At 42.4% G+C, this 20,961-nt stretch overlaps 1 protein-coding gene and 1 long non-coding RNA gene across 3 annotated transcripts; one reads left to right on the forward strand and one right to left on the reverse strand.

Annotated features, from left to right (window-relative positions):
* The first annotated feature begins 320 nt into the window (after nucleotides 1-320).
* LOC110961876 (zinc finger protein 385D-like) lies at nucleotides 321-17,387 on the forward strand. The gene is made up of 8 exons (XM_022209663.2): nucleotides 321-503; nucleotides 6,831-6,946; nucleotides 12,203-12,310; nucleotides 12,930-13,098; nucleotides 14,165-14,413; nucleotides 14,492-14,673; nucleotides 16,160-16,261; nucleotides 16,635-17,387. The coding sequence occupies exons 1-8, from the start codon at nucleotides 494-496 to the stop codon at nucleotides 16,875-16,877; spliced, it is 1,179 nt and encodes a 392-aa protein (XP_022065355.1). The 5' UTR covers nucleotides 321-493; the 3' UTR covers nucleotides 16,878-17,387.
* Nucleotides 3,719-5,967, reverse strand: LOC127536177 (uncharacterized). Of its 2 annotated transcripts, XR_007945171.1 has the most exons (3): nucleotides 5,195-5,553; nucleotides 4,894-4,985; nucleotides 3,719-4,136 (listed from the first exon to the last, which is right to left on the reverse strand). It is a non-coding gene; the product is annotated as an uncharacterized LOC127536177 (long non-coding RNA). The 2 variants fall into 2 exon arrangements; XR_007945170.1 differs by having other exon boundaries at nucleotides 4,894-5,967.
* Nucleotides 17,388-20,961: the final 3,574 nt, after the last annotated feature.

Here is a 20,961-nt window from a genome sequence, read left to right on the forward strand (position 1 = left end):
ATCATAAGAAGAACACAGGAGCCCTTTCCTAAAACAAGAACATCCCGCCTTTTTGTGTGGTTTGATATTCAAGCTCCAGCTATAACTTACAATATTGAGTTGCTCAGTGCATCAAATCCAAATGTGCCTTTTTTTTTTGCTGTGCTGACAGTGAGGTTTCACTTTAATCCAAGGGGGTACTCCACACCCATTAAGGTAATTTCGGTCTGTTTACTGAATTAAAACCAGATTTCTGTGAGATGGAGATACAGGGGCAGATTTGTACAACGAATCATGAAGAGATGAGGAGGAGGTGGAGGAAGAGGGGCGGGTAGTTGAGGAGGAGGAGGAGGAGGGAATCCAGATGGGAAGGAGCAGCATCGGAGCCGCAGGAGAGAGATAGAAAGAGGGAGACCGGAGGAGGAGGAGGAAGAAGAAGAGAGCTCATCTCAACCCGGAGATGAAACACTCTCCCATCAAACACTGAACAACCGGGATTTCACTTGGTGCCGCCATGTATTTTGGTACGTAAACGATGCGCAATGCTTCAATTCTCCGAAGAGTTTCTCTTTTTCTTGCTGATAATTACGCAGCGGAGTCACTTGTTGCTATGTTGGAATGGAGCTGTGGGAAGTCAAGTCACCTGCAACACACAGAGGCAGTTTATGGAAGGCTGGATCATGGTTTATGTATTCATTTGCAGCGGGTTATTTTTTTACGCATGAGAAATAATGGCAGCAAATGCAAGAATGTTTATCCAGAAATGACAGAGATGATGTCGAAATATGACTACAGAAGACAGAGAAAGAAACGATACTTTACTACGAGTGCTTATGCATGCTTTGTGTTGGATATTTTACACTGCAAATTGCAAATATAGGAGAAATTCTGCACTTGGACAAACCAAGATGCGTGATTATTTCTTTTGATCAGTGCAGGTTGTATTATACAGCTGTATTAGTAATAGATTTATAATGTGACATGCAATTTAAGATTGTTTGTGCAGTGTGTCAGCCCTTGTATGTCACGAGTTCTTTGTAAAAAGTCATTTCTCAACACCCAGCTCCAAGACGCGCAACTTTATGCGTGCGCACACACACCCCCACACACACATACACACACATACACACACACACACGTAGAAGACTTTAAGGCAATCAGACTAATGGCAGAGCGGATGGGTGTGTTGTGATTTTGATTATGATGATTACACTTGCGAGCTAAATCAAACTGTAATCAACGTGCAACCTGCAAAACAAGGCTCCACAATCAGGCCTCAGTAACACAAACAAGACGCTTATCGCACAGCGCAGTCGTGCACCACTAATGTGTGTGTGTGTGCGTGTGCGTGTGCGTGTGTGCCAGCTTACAAGTGTATTCATGTCAGTTTGGATGCGGTTTAACAGGCTTTGCATGAGTGACTTTAATGTTGATATAATGTGCTTTGTGATGACTGTTTGTCTTTGGCTGTGTGGAAAATCATTTAGAAATGACTGTAAGTACTTTTTTTTAAAAAAACAGAATGACGAAAATTCACTTGAAAGATTGTGAGAGAAGTAATACATTTCAGCCCAGAATAATTATAGCCTGCACATGAAACGTAATTATGTGGCCAAAGCATGCCAGCTTTTACTTAAGCTCTAAAGTAATAGTACGAAAGTTTCCAAAGTATAATTTTGCACAATCCTGCAGATGGATGAATGATGGATTTTACTGTATAATAATGACATGAATTATGTTTTTAGAAAGGAATTGTATGTAAAATCTAAATGAAGCGGAGACAGGGTGCAATGGAAATACTACTTCAGAGTTGAAGCTTAGCACAGTATTCATTAAATGTGTATGTATTTACCTCCCACCTTTGCTCGTCATACAAGTTTCTATCTTGATGTTGCCGCTAGTATGGATCAGTGGGTGTCACAAGCCAACAAAACAAAACATGATCTTTAATCTGACAACGCTTCTGACTTATAGATCAAGCATTTATTTCCAGTTAGGACTTGTCCAATGATCTGCAGATATTGTTTTGTTGATTTATGACAACAAAAATGTTTAGTATAGTGGACAGTGTACATACACTCAACAAAAATATAAACACCACTTTTGTTTTTGCTCCCATTTTTTATGAGATGAGCTCAAAGATCTAAAACTTTTTCCACATACACAATATCACCATTTCTCTCAAATATTGTTCACAAATCTGTCTAAATCTGTGATAGTGAGCACTTCTCCTTTGCTGAGATAATCCATCCCACCTCACAGGTGTGCCATATCAAGATGCTGATTAGACACCATGATTAGTGCACAGGTGTGTCTTAGACTGCCCACAATAAAAGGCCACTCTGGAAGGTGCAGTTTTATCACACAGCACAATGCCACAGATGTGGCAAGATTTGAGGGAGCGTGCAAATGGCATGCTGACAGCAGGAATGTCAACCAGAGCTGTTGCTCGTGTATTGAATGTTCATTTCTCTACCATAAACCGTCTCCGAAGACGTTTCAGAGAATTTGGCAGTACATCCAACCAGCCTCACAGCCGCAGACCACGTGTAACCACACCAGCCCAGGACCTCCACATCCAGCATGTTCACCTCCAAGATGGTCTGAGACCAGCCACTCAGACAGCTGCTGAAACAATGGGTTTGCATAGCGAAAGAATTCACCCTTTGTCAAGCCCCGCCCCCCCCGCGAGTTTGTTGCTAGGTCGGACAACCAAGTCTGCCTCTCCATTCACTCCCATTGTAAAAACGACTTTTTCCATTGCCTTATACAGCATTTTAATATACAGAAACAAAAACAGAATCATTATATAAATGAAGAGGAACATCTCTTGTACAATATTGTGGCTTCGCAAAATGTTGTCTTCCCTCCAAAACACGATATTTTCTTAGTTTAGCTAACATTGGATAAAACAGATTCATTTATCCACCAGAGGGGGCGCTGTTTCCCCCTTTCTGCTTGGTGCGATTGAATATAGGGTGACCTAACGGGACCTCAAACCAGCACCTGATCACAAACCTGGACCGGGATGGCAGGTCAACATGCTAATAGCACACTCCCAGCCACAGACTTACCTTTACAGGCTATATGTGACCAGTTTTCGAGCCAGGGCTCTCAAATATCCTCAAAGTGTAGACAACAGGGCCTTCAGTATGCTTTGGAGAGTTATGTACGTGACATAACTTTCACAGATACTTCTATAAATGCAAAATGCTACAGATCCATGCGAAAAAGAGAGAAACCTCATTTACTTTCTGTACATGTAACTCCAGATGGAGTCATCACAGGTCAGAACTGCTCCTGCACTGCAGGGTAAGTGAATTATACAATATTAACACTGTAGTAATATTAAGTAATTAATCAAGTAATTATCACACTAGCTAGGCATATGTTATATATTCATTATTATGCAAAAATGTGCTTATATTTTCAGGTCTGCTGGTTACTGTTCCCATATTGTTGGATTAATGTACACATTGGATCTTCAGCGTGGTCAAAAAGAGGTCTCAAATCCACTATCCTGCACTAGTATGCCACAAATGTGGCACAAACCACGTGGAAAAACAATAGGGAATGAACCTGTGTCACACATTAAGCCATTGAAAGCCAAACTTAAAAGAAAGAGAAAGGTCACTTTGAGGCATATGAAGAGGTAAACCAAAAATATCAATGTAATAACCGTGAACAATCTGATGAATGAACAAGTAAAAGATCCTTGTAGACTATTAAAGAACAGTGATAAAATGAATCAATTACTTTAATTGCATTAAACAAGTATACAAATGTAAATACAAATGTATTGCATAAAAATGTTTCTGAACTGACTTTTCTTTTTTCATATCCTACATCCACAGGAAACATATAAAAATGACAGATACTGAGCGTTTTCTGACATGTGTCCGACTGTGTTGGGCTGTGCTGTGTCTTCTGCAGTGTAACAGGTCTCTCCTGGGTTTGTTCTCTCTTCTGCCCTGCTGCCAATCTCTTTCGTCTCTTCTGTCTCTTCTGCGCCGCTGCCAATCTCTTCTTTCTCTTCTGCTATGCTGCTTTGCTGTGCGTCTTCTTCTGCCACGTTACTGGTCTGTGCTGTATCTTCAGCCATGGTATGACCTGGGCTTGCCAAACTGCCGCTCTCACTCTGCTGATGCAGCCTTTGTCTAAAAATTAAGAATACATATATTCTGATATGAGGTGTGATGTTACCGCAAGAGTAAAAATAGTGTTATGTATATACCATATAACCATCGTACATGGGAAATAAAAAATCAATTCTGTAGGATTGTTCTTTGTAAGAATAAAATTTGTTGATACAGTTTTTTTTCTTTTTTTTTTTTATAATTCTCTGCGTCAAATGCCTGTTTTCCAATAGGATCAATTTGGGTAAAAACTTGGGGATTTGGTATTATAAAGGTGGTCAGTCAATGCATGTAGTTTTGGGACACCGTTGTAGAATCCCACAGCTGCTGAGAGCTCATTTGGAAGAAGTTCTCATTAATCTGAAGTAGTGACTATTTTTGAGCCCATACATGATGTTTCACAATCACATCTGCTATCATAACATAACTACAGTATTTTAAAATATAACAATAGAAAATATATTTTTAAAAAAATCTTTCATTCTTATCTCAACAGGCAAAAGAGCTGTCTTATCCTTAATAGATAAGCACTCTGATAAGTACGAAGGGTTTCTTCAGTCGTCATCTGTACTTGTAGGAAGGAGTCTGGACGTTTCCTACTAGTACAGATGACGACTGACATCCTTCCTACAATGGATCCTTCCTGTACGACTGAGAGCCTTCACAAGCACTCTGATAAGTACTATCATAATAAACATTACAGAGACATGACAATGCAGCAAGAATTAGTACATAAGGTATAAAATATAATTAAGCACTTTTGTTTTACAAGCGTTACCTTTTGGGGTTAAGTCTGCAAGGCTTAACAGACTTTCCTGTTGCATCCACGGGGTTTGGGTATCGATCACTTGGTGCCCCATCAACAAAGTGCTTTCATAAAAAATATAAACAGATGTTACAGAATGGCATCATCTTGGCATGCGAACACAATCATGCTATGACAGCTAGTGGCTACGACAGCTATAATGCCAATTTTGGCTAGCAGAAGGAAATAAATGCCTATAAAACCTAAGTACAACCACTAACATTAGCTCTTAAATTGTGACATTACTACTGTAAAGAATAATGTGCCAACTTACCTCAGAGCAGATGTACGTGTATTTCGTTATTTTGGACGGATTTAGCTGCCAGTGCGGACGTCCGCATAAACGTATCCAAAGTAAACATTTTTCGTAATGTACTTTCGGTTTCGGGAATGGGATAAAATATACTCCTGGGCTTCTCTCAGGATAGCGAGAGTCACTTTTACAAGTCCCCCATGCACACCGTTTAACCATTTTAAATCTACTCTTGTTCAGTTGTTGTGATGTTGTGATAGAGCCGAGGCCAAATGTCCAACCGGAAGTTGGGCAACGGCGAAGGATTTTTCTGATTGGTCGAGCCAGGAACCAATCAGAGGGCTGACAAAGGGTGAATTTCTGCGCAAACTGTCAGAAATCATCTCAGGGAAGCTCATCTGCGTGCTCATGCCCCCCTCCCCCCCAGTAAAACAAAACTGCACCTTTCAGAGTGGCCTTTTATTGTGGGCAGTCTAAGGCACACCTGTGCACTAATCATGGTGTCTAATCAGCATCTTGATATGACACACCTGTGAGGTGGGATGGATTATCTCAGCAAAGGAGAAGTGCTCACTATCACAGATTTAAACAGATTTGTGAACAATATTTGAGATAAATGGTGATATTGTGTATGTGGAAAAAGTTTAATATCTTTGAGTTCATCTCATAAAACATGGGAGCAAAAACAAAAGTGCTGTGTTTATTTTTGTTCAGTGTAGAAGAGATTAACAGCACTGATGGTGCCAGGGTTATAGCTCAACAGCAAATGTGCACACATAAAGCTAAAATCTAGCAAATGGTTAAAAGGATCATGCATAGCAAAGCAGCAACGGAAATAGGAAAATGCTAAAAAATGTACACTGTAAAAAATATCTATTAAAAAATGGTGAAAACCTGACAGTAAAGGTGGAATAATGTTGGAACCTATAATGTTCAAACATGGTAAAAAAAAAAAAAAGGTGAAATAAGAGCAGATATCTGTAAAAACAATTCTATTTTTTAGTTGATTTAAATTCAGTAAAACAGTGTAACTTTCACATTATTAAGAAGTAAAGCTAAAAATACACATTTTTGATGTGGACATTATGCAGACTTTTGTTGACCTTTTTCAATTTTTACAGTAAATTAATGCTTTTTCCCTGTGATTTTACTAGTGATTATCTGTAATTTAACAAAAGCGGGGAAAGTCTGTAAATCAACAGTTAAAAGTTATTTGCCATTTTAAAAAAAAACATTTTTGTGATTTAAATACAGTAAAATATGGTAATTTTATGTTCTAAAGTTGTAAAAGCATAAATTGCTATTTGATGGGTACATTATTTGTAGTTTTGGCCAAATTTTTAAGGTCAACATGTAAATTCATGTTTGTTTTTTTCTGTGATTTTGTTAGTTATTGTGAGCATTTTAACAAAACAAAAAGTCTGTAAAATAATCACAAATTGTTTTAAAAAATGTTCCTTCTTTCATTTTTTCTTTTCACAGTTCATCAAAAGAACACAACCACAGTGTCTTGGGCACACAGTATCTTTAATTACAGTAGTTCTCTCTGATCTACTAGGTTTCATCATCATCTAGAATTGATCTCCTCACCTGCGCTGAGTCATTCCTCCGTATGTTTATCTACCTGTCCGTCTCCTCCCTGCTCTGCTGTTTCCAGGTAACGTCTGTCACAGCGCTCTGCCTCCGCTGACTCGTCCCACGCTGGGCAGGACCCAGCCCTCCCCCGATCCCAAAGCCCTCCTCCCCTTCCACCTGTTGCCTGGATTCGCTGACGTGAGTACTGCCAGTCACCGTGGCCGTCATGGCAACCGCTCTCTCACTAACTGTACTTCCATGCCTTTTTTTTTTTTTTCTTTTCTTATAAAACCTAAATTGTGCGCTTTTTCACACCGGCGGTACTCGCTTCTGCATGCGGAGGAGTTAATTTCATGGAATAGTGTCCCCGCTTGGAGTTAAATGTTCGATACACAGATGCATGAGCGCGCTGCCTACACCTTTCCAAATATATCACCTCTGATGCAGAGAGCTGTGACATTTCCACACAACCTGGGGGGTGGAGCCGATTCCTTGGTATTCCTCACGCGGAGCTTTTCTTAGAGCTGTCTGCCCCAGTGTTGGTGAAGGTGGAGGGAAGTGCAAGTCCGGGCCCCGGGGAGAGCTGATGTGTGAGGCCGAGCCCAGGGCTGACGTATGGTTTGCACAGGAACCATGTTATATGTCTCAAAATAATCCTGGCTGCATAATGTGTTAAATCACTTCTCCATCCTGAGTCAGTGCAGTAGGTGTAATGTAGCCGTAGCCTGTCGGGCCAGAAACCATTTTTTTCTTTGTGCTCACACATACAGAAGCTGAACTTGAAATGATGTAATAGGCTAAAAGCCACTCATAAGCCGCCGCTGATTCTGTCTAAATAACCACTCTGAAGCAAAACTGACAATTTTCCTTTTGTTCCCTCTGCTCTCTTTACTTTTCGTCTCATTTCTAAACCACGATGCGCTGTTAGAAGACAGAGACAAATTGAGGGTTTAAAGGAAGGAGTGCTGCGTGTGTGTGTGTGGCCTGTCAGTGTGCAGTGCAGCGCATTTATTTTGCATGCGTGTGGGCTGTGTGTGTGTACAAGCTCCCTTCTCTTTGTCCAAAAGCCCATCTGCCAGCTGAGGAGGACTCAGACATCGGTCCAGGTCTCGGCTCCCTCCTCTTCCATTTCACCTCTTCTCTCCTCATCCCCGTCTTCCACTTTCTGTGTTGCTCCTGCTCCACTGCCCTCTTCACGTCTGCTCTCTCATGGCATGTATTTTCCACTTTGTCCCCTGCTGTCATCTTTCCCGATCCTCATCCTCCTCACTTTTCCCGCTCGCCGTCGTTCCCACCTCTCTTTGTTCGTCCCTTCTTCTTTCACTGCAGCAACTCACCAGCACCAAAATCTTATCACTTTTTAATCAAACTGTTGGCCTCTTTTGTCCTTCCGTGGCTTTCTCTTGGCGGATGACTTCAACAACCCTCTCCCTGCTGAGTCACATCCCTTTCCACCTGTGTATAAGTGCAGTCTTTGTCCTTTCTTTCATTGTAGTCCACCTCCAACACTTCTGCCATTCTGCAGCCACAGGAAAATTGTCGTAACAGTAAAAAGCTCCTGAACTTTACAGAGTTTGACATTGGTGGGGTGTAATTTTGGAGCTTTTTGCACAATAAAGCTAGAAAAATCGACCAAATGCCTGAAATATATCTCAGGGTGCACACTGAAAGCCCCTTCTGCCACCTCTAAAGACTTGCTGCTGAATATTATCTCAATTATTGCCTCATTATTTTCTCTTTAAACTGTCAGAAAACAATGACAAAAACGCCAGAATATTCCATTTCCTATCATAAATACCGAGGAAAAGGCAGCTGGAAGAAGTGGAGCTAGAACATTTTTGACATTTTGCTTTAAAAAAATGACTGATTTAAAACACTTTTCTGCGAAGTGACTCATCGATCAAGCAGCAACTGATTCAGCTTTATTGTGTTTATTAAATAAATGTCACCCCTGAGAGCGGGATAAGATGTTGCTTGGGTGCGTTTGAGATTTTAATTTGATTTGATTTCAGTGCTGTTGAGAAAAAAGAACAGACAGAAAATGAAATATTGTCTCAAATATATTTTGTGAGGGAATCTTGCGCTTCGTCTGAATTGAACCTGTGGGTGTGAAGTAAGTGGGCACACGACTGAACTCTGGCTCCCTGCATTTTCTCCTGGAATGTGTGTTTTTGTGTGTGGGCTTCTCTTTGGCGTGTGCGCGTATAAGCCTGCGTTCTGTCGTGAATGTGGACGCGGTGTGCGTTGGCCTCCAGTAAAGCGCTGCACAGGAGTTTGTTTGGTGCCCACATGTGCGTTGCCATGGCTACAGGGTTGCACCAGCGTGCGTGGATGTTTGTCGTGAGTCACGCAGGGCTCCGGCTCTTCAAACTCGGGCTTCACCAGCTACTTTGGCTCGTGGTCGCGCAGAACGGGATGTTGCTTCCAAGAAAATGAGGATTTAAATGACAAAGAACCAAAAGCAGCAGCTCATTCATCACTCCTCCTGGGGAGCTTGACGTCATGCATTCACACGTCGCTGTCACGCCGGTACACAATGTAAATGCGGGAACATTCATCATTATAAAATCTGAGGTTCTTGACTGGGATCCAGGTAAAAGTCTGCTTTCCTTCACTCGGCCATAACTCAGCCCACGGAGCTGTGCATGTCTGACATGCCACCTCCCCTGTGTGCAGAGGTTTCTAGAGAGCATGAATAATAACTGATGCTGTGAGGTGGATGTCAGGTCTTTATTTACTGTATAATCCACAGAATGCATTATTCCCATTGCTATATTTGGATGCAGATTCACTTCAGCAGGTGATGTAGTATCTGTGGAAGAAAAGCAGAAGAGGCGATGAGTAAAGAAGGGCAAACTGACTTTGCCACAGGTGCTAGCCGCCGTGGAGTGTGGAGTGGGAGTGGAGGGTACGCGGGTGAATCCGCGGGGAGGCAGGAAGGTGACTTTGATGAGACAGAGACAAAGGGAGAGGCAGAGAGTTCAGAGGTAAACAGATGGAGGGGTGAAGTGAAGAATGCGGGATGGAAGGTCAGGCGGTGATACAGGAGCCTCGGGGCTGAGGAGGGAGGGAGGCCCAAGTTAAAATGTTCATTCTCATTCAGAGAGGCGTAAAGCTATTCTCACATTCTCGTAAATGTGTCGTTCTGCTGCGTCACATTATGCGCTCTTTCACCGTGCTTCATAATTGGAGCGATTCCACAACTACACATTCTGCACAAAAGAGCTTTTGCTTGTTTTTCATATGGGTTTGTCTGACTTTTACATACACAAACAGCTGCAGGCAAACAGAGACAGATAAGAGAGCAGTGACTGCAGAGATGCATTCCAGTGCAGCTGCCTGGAGTGATGATCAAAGAAAATGAGTGAGAACACGCACACGCACAACACGTGCACAGATTCTGTTGCATTTTTGCGCTTCAAGAGTTCAGCTTTGGCACTGAAGGAGCAAGCAAGAGCAGAGCAGCTATATGTTCCCAGAGCTTACACAACCAGCTGGCTGACCCATAATAACACATAAATTCTGACATCACCGTCGGCCACATTTCCATAAAGCCTCCCTGCTTTGGCTGCGTATACGACCCCCTACATTTCATCTCAGGTAATAGGTCTGTTTTGCTCCACAAAGGCCAGTTTGGTTTTATCGCACCAAGTATATGTGCTCATTACAATTTCCAGTAATGTCCAGAGGTGTGCAGTGTTGTGTGGTCAGACGCTGGTATTGTTGACACACACGCCTACACATATGCAAAGGCACGGGGAGGTTTACCGCCCGGTTCTTGCACTCGTAAAGAAAACTAGTCGGGGGGGTGAAAGGTTTGTAATTCTGCCACTAATCAGATGATTTTTGAGTGCTCCCAGTACAAGGCAGGAAAAACTCCACCGCACAACACGCCATATAAAACTGTACCGCTTTATTTTCACTGTTTGACTGGAAAAGACCATCCACAGCGTGAGTGTCATGGGGTCTTACTGGAACAGAGCTGGGCGAGGAAACACTCACCCCTGCAGGTTTTAAAGGTGACAGTAAAAAGTTTGGTGGTTTATCTAAGAGAAGCTGTGGCCAGCGTGGCTTCAAGGTGGTCCAAATGGACTCCAATACCGACATGCAGAGAGCAGTGAAAGAACGTCTTTAGTCTATCTGCTGCGTAACCTTCATGTTGTTCTCTGCAGCCTGAGGCGAGTATTTGCATTAGTGAGGACTGAGTGGCTGTGATCGCTGCTCTGTTAAAAAAAAAAGAAAGAAGAAAATGTTTAAAAAAACACACAAAACAGTAAAATGACTCTCAGCCAGAAATGTAAAATAAAGGTAGTTCTTCTGAAGTGCAAAAACTATACACTTAAAGACAGTTTCATTTTATGTTTTGGGAAGAAATGCTGTTATTTTACAGATTTTTTTCTAAATTATTGGAATCAAACACCCTCAATGAACTCATTTTGTTGAATGTACTGAAAAATATTTGCTCAATTTACCTACAGTTCAAAAGTAAAGGTACATATAAATCTAAAACAAATTACATTTAGCTCGAAATTACAAGACAAAACCTTAAATTGATAGCATAGCCATAGGAATGTATATAAAGAGCTCCATATTTAACTATAGATATTGTTATTTTACCTGCATGTATATGTAATTTAAGAAGGTAGAAAGGGATTGCTAATATAGTTAAGTACACTTTCTGTAAAAAATGAGAAACAAATGCAGTTTTACATGTTGAGTGGTTAGTTTAGAGATAATGCTCGTATTTCTTAGACTTCATATACAATTTTATTAATCCTGAAAATTAACGCTAATAATAATAAAGCTATTTTTTACAGTATAGACAAGATTTAGTCAAAGGACAAGTAGTGCTTGCGAGTATGACAGTTAATAGAGTTAGAATCTGTGGGTTTAGCCCTGTTTTGCTGTACGAGCATTTGCAGCATATCAAGCGTACTGGTGGGCAGAGGAGAAGTGGGCTGTGCTGCCGAGTGGTTTGACAGTTTATGTAAACATTTTGATGCCATGAAAACATGTCACTCCAAGAATGAATTGATCTGCTATGAATCCAAGCTGACCGTGTTCTCCGCTCTGCATGCCAACTGCATCTTCTTGACACTTTCGGAGCTCACAGGTATTGAGCGTTTCATCTTTACAAGGCAAATTTTAGGTGGAGTGTCACTTTAAACCTGCTGGTGTTAGTCAAGGTGGAGCCTCTGTGCTGTAGCTAATGATGTGGGAGCATGACTGGACAGCAAACCAGCCACCGTTCAGCTCCGACCTCTGACCTGAGACATTCTAAGTCTGTGTCTCCAAAGGGGCAGATTAGCGCCAGCTAATCACCTGAGTGAGGTGTAAATGACAGCCTGTCATTTACACCTCACTCAGGTGATTAGTTTCATTACCTAACCGGTCTTGTCTTTTACAATCCCAAACCAGTCGTGACCTTAACTTCACCGTCCTGCTTTGTTACAGATGGATCCCATCCATAAAGCTCTGATCGGCCCAGGCTTCGGGCTATCCTCCCCCCTGAAGAGGAAGCCCAGTTCCTGCGGAGTCTGTCGACTGAGGTTCAACTCTGAGGTGGGTGTTGTCGTGGATAAAACACATGCTTTGAATAGTTTTTTCTCTCTCAGACCGCATTGATTTTTCACACACACACCCTGACATGACAGTTGAACGTCTGAGGAGACCTGCCCTTTTATTTGGCCGTTTTACTGGTTCTGAGTGGGCAGAGCTGTCTCATGTAATAACCAGGTGAAAAGTGAACACCTCTATTATTTGACCGTCTTAGAAGATTCGCTTTTAATTATACTTGTTTTAGAATGATTCATAAGAAAGCAGAGCTGCAATGCAAAGCTTCTTTTTCTAGCATGAAACAAAGGGTGAGAAACTGCAGCACTGTCAGAAAAAATACATGTAAAGCAGAAAGAACATGCAGATGTCAGATAAAGGGCAGTTTTACTGTGAGATATGAGTTACAATTATTGAAAGCAAGCATTTAAATCAGGAAGATTACAAACTTTTATTCACTTTTCAGCCTGTGTCTCTGTATTAAGACATCTGTGCATCAATCTGAGCCGCTAAAACTTCACGTTTACGCCATGTATTGTGATACAAAACAAAAGCATTGTCAGGTTTGCTCAACTGATTAACTGTGTGCAGTCAGTTCATATGTTTTTGTTTGCTCTTGGGCGCACAGGCACAGGCATCTTCCCATTACAGCGGCACAAAGCACGCGAAAAGGCTGAAAGCTCTGGACGCCCCAGATTCAAAGATCAGGACCTCTGAACCAGTCGCCAAGGAAACCACATCGCAAATCCTCCCGTCACCCTGCTCGCAGCCCTCCAGCTCTGACACAACATCAGGAGGTGTGTGTCTCCGCTGGCACACAGGCCTCCCCTGCGTACGCATGTGTCTGCGCGCAGACATCAAATGCATGACACGTTAGATATATGAACGTACGGCTCAAACCTTCTTTTCCCAGTCACGACTTTAACTCTTTGATGTGATAAACCTCCTGCTGCTTTGGGTTGCACAGCGAAGAGATTAAAGGTTGAGCATTATCCTCTGCTCCTTCTTCATGTCTACATTTTTTGACCTCATTCAGTGGCCTCCCGAGATCAAAAGCACAGAGAAAATGCTTTTAATATGATCTGTGGGTAGCTGTACAGAGTGTGTTTGTTCAAGCACCTCCAGCACGTGTGTGTGTGTGCATGTGCGTGTGTGTGTGTGTGTGGCTTTGTGGAGGCATTTAAGTGTAGCGATGTGTCAAAGCACTGACTGCTGTCCAACATGTGTGTGTGTATTTGTGCCGCTCTTGATGTGCTACTTTTGCATGCGTGTGGGCGCTGAGAAATGAAAATAATACATTTCGCTGCAGCTGAAGAACAAAATAAGAAGAATTATACTTGACAACAGTGGTGTGAGGGTTTGTTTGTACGAATGATCATTTTAGGTTTGGAGTTTGAGGCAAGTGGATGAGACGGCAGGAGAGCTCTCTGAAGAATGCTTCAGTGAGAGAGCGGGGAATCAGTGGTAACAAACAGACACCCACTCAGCCAGGCAGAGCTAATCATTGTTATTAGCAAAGAGTGAATCCTTAAATCAGCATGTGCTCCTCCAGGAGCAAGTCAGCCTCACAAAAGATAACTGAGGCAAATCATCTCTATACAAAAGTGTCCATTTAAGTGCTGGGAGGAGGATCCCAGGGGAAATCATTGATTATTAGTGCCATTAGAGAGGTTGATAGAGCTCATAATCACCTGTAGCCTGGTGAGTTTTTATCCGTATGAGGTTTTTTTTTGTGAGGGAATTTCATAGACAAAATGTTCAAGTGTGTTGCCTACTATCTTATTTCCTCTGCATCCATCTTTTGCCATCTCTTTGTGCCTTATTAATGTCATCATTTTCCATTTTGTTCTACCTTCATTTTAGAACTGTCAGCCCCAAACCCTACCTCAGAGACGGCACCATCGACCAGTGGCCCCACTGAAACTGTGAAAACACCCTCTGACCCCTCTCTGTCACCCAGCCCGAGGCTACCGGAGAGAAAGACACTAAAAGACGGAGAGGCAGAGGCCCCAGAGGAGGAAACGGAAGAAGAAAAAGCGATACGTCTCCTGTACTGCTCCCTCTGCAAGGTGGCTGTCAACTCAGCCTCCCAGCTCCAGGCCCACAACAGCGGTGAGAACCAGCCGCTGCCGTAGCCAAGCTTAGCTTACGTGTTTTATATTCTGTTGATGTGACTTTTAATGTGTTCAGGCACTAAGCACAAGACGATGCTCGAGGCCAGGAGCGGTGATGGAGCAATCAAGTCATTCCCGAGGATGGGGGTCAAAGCCAAGATGGCTGCACCGTCTGAGTCGGCCACCGGACTCCAGAATAAAACTTTCCACTGTGAGATCTGCGATGTACACGTGAACTCGGAGACTCAGCTCAAACAGGTCAGTGGTGGAAATTTTAAAAAAAGAATCTTAGACAGTTTTTTTTTTTTAAGCAATTAAGACGGAGGCACATTCCACACATTGTAGATGTAACACAGACCAAAACTGTAACCTTTCACTTTGAGAGTTTGTTGGTTTGCATCAGTTGTAATATCATGTGATGTGGGATGCAATTCTCTCATGTTCAGACATAAATGTGGGTTGATCTGGCAGCTCACCAGAAAGTGTATTAACTCTGACATTTTCCCCTGACATCTGTTGATTTGTGCAGTGACATTTTTGTCTTTGCGTGACTCAAAGCTTACAGCTTTATGTGACAGCAAAGATGGTTTATTGATGTTTGGTGGAAAAACCTAAAGTACAAACATCTTTGCACAATTTCATTCTGTTACATTTACCATCAGCTATAAAAGTTAGAAAAACAGACAGCTTTAATGGTCTCCTTGGACAGAAAAAAAATATTCCTGTTACTTAATTGAAGTGCAATTTTAGACTAAGTGCGTCATATGTTTCATGATTTAAAGGGAATTGCTTTGAAGAAGAATTTATGTTTTTTTGCATTTTGTTTGTGGCAAATTATATTTAAAGAGATTTCTTTTCATCCATTGTGTTTTATGTAAGCAGTTTTCCTCTTCTCTGACAAACAATTCACTGTCACAGCACAGTAGAGTAACAGCATTTTTAAAATCTTTTCTGGTTTAAGTTCAAATAGTCTTTCCCCTTTGTCGATGCGTAACACGATCAAAAACCCTCATTTACTACCTGTAGTTTCTACACTGGCCATGTAGAAGGAACACAAAAGAGGTGACACAAGAAATTGGCTCATCTCATTCCTTTCTGGTCAGTTCGTCTTGTGCATGTAAAGCTATAAAAAAAGTCAACTATCACACAGATTTGCCGTCCTCGCAGTTCAAGAAGTGGAAAGCATCAACAGAGTCATTATTGCTTTATCCGCTGTGCATTACAGACAGGAAATTCAGGACTATACATATTTTATTGCATATCACAGCATGAACATCTCACACCTGTCGCTGCAGGTGAGGTAAAATCACAGATCCCTCAAGATAATGAGCACAAAGCTACTAAGCCTCTTCTATTTCAGCGAGCATTTGAAAATGATGTTAGCATCTCTGTCCGTGCTGTGAATGCATAGTGTTGGTCTTCATATCTAACTGTTTAAAAGTTAACTTTGGCCAGGTGCTCATAAATATTCAGCAGTTCACCGCTGATTGTGTGCTGCGCTGGCCGTAGCCATCTGTTTGTGCTTGTCAATCAAATCAAAAAAGATTTCCAAACCCGCCCCTCATGAATATTTTGAAGCTCAAAGCCCCAGCAAAATATCTGCATTCTGCCTGAATGATGCATATAGGAACTTTGATAAGGCTCCGCAGATTTTCAAGCAGAGAAGATTGTCGCACTCTTTCTTTGTCTGCACTGTGTTTATTTCCCTGTGTGTTCGTCTGAGTGTCTCTCTGCTCTTCTCCAGCACATCAGCAGTAGAAGACACAAGGACAGAGCGGCAGGTAAACCGGCCAAACCTAAGTTCAGCCCCTACCCTCCCACCCAGCGCCACCAGAGTTTCCAAGCAGTGAGTATTCTGCGGTTCCTTTCCATAATTTCACCCATCATCATTGTGTTTGTGTACGTGAGCTAATTCTCAGGGGCCTCTTCCAGGAAGCTCCACTCCCTACTGCCAGCGAGACAAATTGTCAGCGATATGGACTGAGGAATAATATATTTTGAGTGTTTTACGTCTATGATGCTGTGAGGCAGACAAAAGGCAGATTGTGTTAAAAATGAGAGTTGATTATTGATAAGATTGGCAATGGCTGGGACAGTTTTATTTGCCAGGTGCTTACTTCTACATCTACTTTTCCATCTCTGGTTTCCTACTTAAACTGCTGAATTTCCTTTTGAGGAAAAAATAAATCTCAGTTTGTTTGTCTGTGTTTCGTCCTCAGATAAGACTGACGCTACGGAAGAACCAAGACCTGACCAAACCTCTGGCCTCCTGCCTCCTGCAGCGTCAGCTCTCTGTCGCCGCTGCCGCCGCCATGGCATCGTTGCCCCCTTTCCCCCTCCAGCCTGCCTCAAACTCGGCCCCCGCCCTGTTTCACAGCCAGCCCCTTCCTCAGGCGCTGCTCCATCCGGCCCCTGGACCCATCTGCTCAACACACACATCGGTTCTGTTCTCCCCCTACTGACCCCGTCGATGTCTCAATCAGTTCTGAACTGCAGCTACATACACCCCTGAGACTTGAACAAGATGTGATATAAGACAGCGCTACCTGTATCCCACATACCAAGAGATACCAGAAGTGTCTATACGGACCAGGACTGAAGACTATTAGCTTGAGCTGAAACCATAAGACAGGTTGGGAATGAGGGAGCAGAAATCAGCAAATGAGCGAAGACAGAGTATTTTCAGATGTGAGAGAGTGAGTGACTGTGTACGGGTGCATGCACAGATGTAGCCATCATAGAGGTGCAACTTTTTTGCAGCATTTTGCTCTATTCTATTACATTTTATGGATGCTGATAATCACCATAACATTCAAAAGAGTCCCACTGAAAATGAACTTGCGGAATGGTGAGCTTCCATGATGACTATAACTGCGTGTGTTTGTATGTGCAGATATGCATATAGGTATGAATGCCACCCAGAGCATGCTTGATTATTATTTTCCAATAAACAATTGCTGTGGAGACATTCAGTGCAGAAGGTGCTTATTTATCTTCCTATGGGTAAATGCATCCTCGTGGGGTCACTGATGGAAATGACTCCAAAACCAATTTCAGCCAACGTCTCAGCGTAATATGGTGTTCATCTGTTTCTCCGATGGAATTTTGTTCCACAGGCTTATTAAATAAGAGCATATGCCGGAATCAACATCTATCTTAGTCTTTTCAGCTGCCTGTGTACGTGTTCACCTAAACAGCTGCCAGAAATGTAGACGCACAAAGACGCAGTCAGACATCACCTCCTCCCGAACCCATAAATCTCTGTATTCCGACTCTGACCTAAACCCAATTCATCCTCCTTTGCTACTTAGCAGCACGCAAGCGTAATCTTTCCTTGGTGTGTGTTCAAGTATTCCCCTTAAAAAACAAAATGAGAAGGACAAATCCATAGCGGGGAGACTTTGAAGGCCCCCCTACATACCCTCCAGCTTCATTCTCTGGGATAAATCAAAGCAGGAATGTTCCGTTATTGTCCGTCTTCTTGATGAGCTCCACTACACTGCGGCCCCGGAGCATTGTGGTCAATTTGGTGCACTTATGTTGTAAAGGGAGGTAATTTCAACAGCCTAAAGGTATGGAGAGTGTGTACTGCTGCTTCAGAACAAGCCCTGGCCTGACTCAATGTGTGTGTGATTGGTGAGGACATTCCACGCTGACGTTATCTAAACGCTGGCCCTTTATCCTTTCCCAGAGGTCGACATCAGGGCAGAGGCTGCTTCTCTACACTTTCTACGACCCCTCAGACTAGCTTCTTGTTTTGGTCTGTCATCGGCTAACTGACACCAAAATGGATTAATTAGCCCGATATTTTTACTTCTGTCTGCCGCAGCCACTCCAAATTAAATAACTCCACTGGCCAATTCAGAGTTATAATTTAATCATTCACTGCCTCATGATTCTCCCAGTTTTCACCGCAGTCATTATTGTTATTATTATTATTATTATTAATAATTGTCTGGGGTGATGATTGTGAACATCTGTGTGTGGGATGCTCAGTTCAACAGAGGCTGTCTAATTCAGATCTCTGATGGCCCCTTAAATACCTGGCTCAATCGTTCGCCAGCCGTCACTGGCTTTTCTCCTTCACCTTCTGTCATCTTTCTTTGGTTATCTCACAATGAGTCCGCAGCTACTCTCTGCACCAGCTTTCTGTCTCTTACTGCGCTATCAAATTCATGGCAGGCACACATAAACACATGTCAGCAATACAAAAGCCTGACTTGGCATCCGGGGAATCTTTCTTTCTCTGCTACCTGGAGAGACTACAAAGATACAGTGCAGAGCCGTGGATGCCGTGAAAGGGCAGCTTTTGCTCGCTGTCCACACAGACAAAAGGCTATAATAAGCTCTTGGCATGAGGATGCATCATTTTGACTTCTGCATATTTCACTTTAATTCGAGTCATAAAACAAAGGTGGTCATGGATAAATAGAATATGAGATGGAAAAAAGTACCTTATTCAACAAAACGAATTTAAAATACAACTGAGAAACTTTCTTTGCGGGGTCCTTTTAAGAGTTAGTTGATTGAAAGAATAAAGAATTATTCTGGGGGAAACCTTATTTACTGTCGAGACAAGGGTTAGAGGAGAGGATGATCCCATGAGTGATGAATATGAAGCTGGTGCTGGAAGACTGGAATCATTAGGACACAAGTAACCCGGTCCAGTTTGAAGGTCAAATCTGCCGACCAGCACCTGTGAAGCTCGAAGTGTGAAAATGTCAGTTCACTGTTTAATGGGAGGGGATTTATTTTGGATGGATGCTTGAGAGGTTTGTACAAGACTATTCCTGTGCCAGGAACAAAAACTTCTTGGCATGCAAACTAGCCCCCATTAATTAAACAGTACATTGTTTCCACACTTTGGTTTTTGCATGTATTAAACAAATGAGACAGTCAAGCATCCCATTCAGCGAGCTCTAAAGGGACAAAGTTTAAGTTGTGTAATTTAATATGGCATGCGTCTTCGGGAGTCGGACTTGTAAAAAAAATAAATAATGACTGATCCATTAATAGACGTCACTGTTTTTGACCAGATTATTAACAGTAACCCGTGTACTCTGGTCAAAGTATCATAGATCTGAAGGTTGGCACTCCTACACACCCTGTGCAAGCTGCCCTCTGGGAGCAACGCTTCTCCCGCTCTTGTGGGCAAAAATAAATTAAAAAATAAAAGGTGAGTGGGCAGAGTGGAGCTGTGGCACAAGCACCATCTGTCTGGGTCAGCACACTTCCACATCCACCCAGGGAGCAAAAGTTGAAAGTTCAGGCGCAGCAGTCAATTCCACTTCTTGCCTAAGTAACATTTGTTGCTCTTGCAGCACCAGACAGGATTTGTTAACTCCCTGTGAGGCCTTCCGGTTCTGCGGAGGCAGTGCAGCGGTATGGCATGGAGCAACAGATCAGTAAACGGAGGGGATGTTGGCTGTGAAGTAAATAGCTCAGCGGGGTGTTCAAGAGCAAGCTGCAAGGCATAATGGGCAAGCTGCAACCCACAGAGAACCAATTGTGTGTCTGGGTCTCGGTGCTGCAGTCGTCTGGGTAAAGTAGTGCTCCTCCAGTTGTGTTTGTTAGAGATGCAGTCAGACGCTACTTTTCATCCGCGGAAGGAAAATGTCATGATGGAATTCTTCTGTAACATTATAATACGTTGTAGAATGGCCAATTTCTTATAAAGAAAGTCAATATATACCGTTTCTGTTTTATGATCTCCCATCCCCAGGAGTTAAACACCTTTCTGAATATTGTATACTTGTGTTATTTGATTTTCCCTTTCATGTAATGCAAACTAAATTATAAAAAACACAAGGATCTAGGTGGCCACCTGCTCAACTGTCAATTTACAATCAATCTAAGCTCCATAAAACAAGCCATAATCTGACTTCCTGAGCTGTTTCTGTTTCAAAGTTTGGTTTTGGGCTTTGATTACACAACCTGTGTTATGATTTCATTACCATAAACTATGATTATGGCACCAAATGCTCATTTTCCATATTAAAAAGCAAGGCGGCGTATTTTTTGGCACAAGTAGATGAGCACAGAGATTAGAGTTAATACTTTTCATCTGGTAGAAAAGCAGAAGATCATTTCATTGGCCAGTCAGGCTGTCTGGACAGGGATGTGTGAGCGAGAGATCTGACTGGACTGAGATGAATTCATAATCTCCTAATAAAGATATCACAGCGAAACATCGGTAGGCAAACAGACTTGTGCTAGCAACTGTTATACTAAAAAGGCAATGTATTCATACAGTATGTGTTTATAGTCATCTTGTCTCTATATCTTTAACGCGCCCTCATTTTTCTGGCTGCCACAACACTCACTCTATTTTCATTTTAATCAGTTTCTCCTACACTTTGCAGCACCTGTAACAATAAGTTTCTCTCCAGGCAGCTGACATGCGGATAGTAAGGGGTGACATGAAATGACTGTGTGATGGATTTGTCCATTAAAACAAGCTGAGCTAAAACCTGTGGAGTCCCTCTGGCTGTCTATCTGTCTGACTTTATATGTTCTCTCCTCCTCTCTGTCTTTTTCTTTTGCTCT

Source organism: Acanthochromis polyacanthus, chromosome 11 (assembly GCF_021347895.1).
Source record: "Acanthochromis polyacanthus isolate Apoly-LR-REF ecotype Palm Island chromosome 11, KAUST_Apoly_ChrSc, whole genome shotgun sequence".
Lineage (NCBI taxonomy): Eukaryota > Metazoa > Chordata > Actinopteri > Pomacentridae > Acanthochromis > Acanthochromis polyacanthus.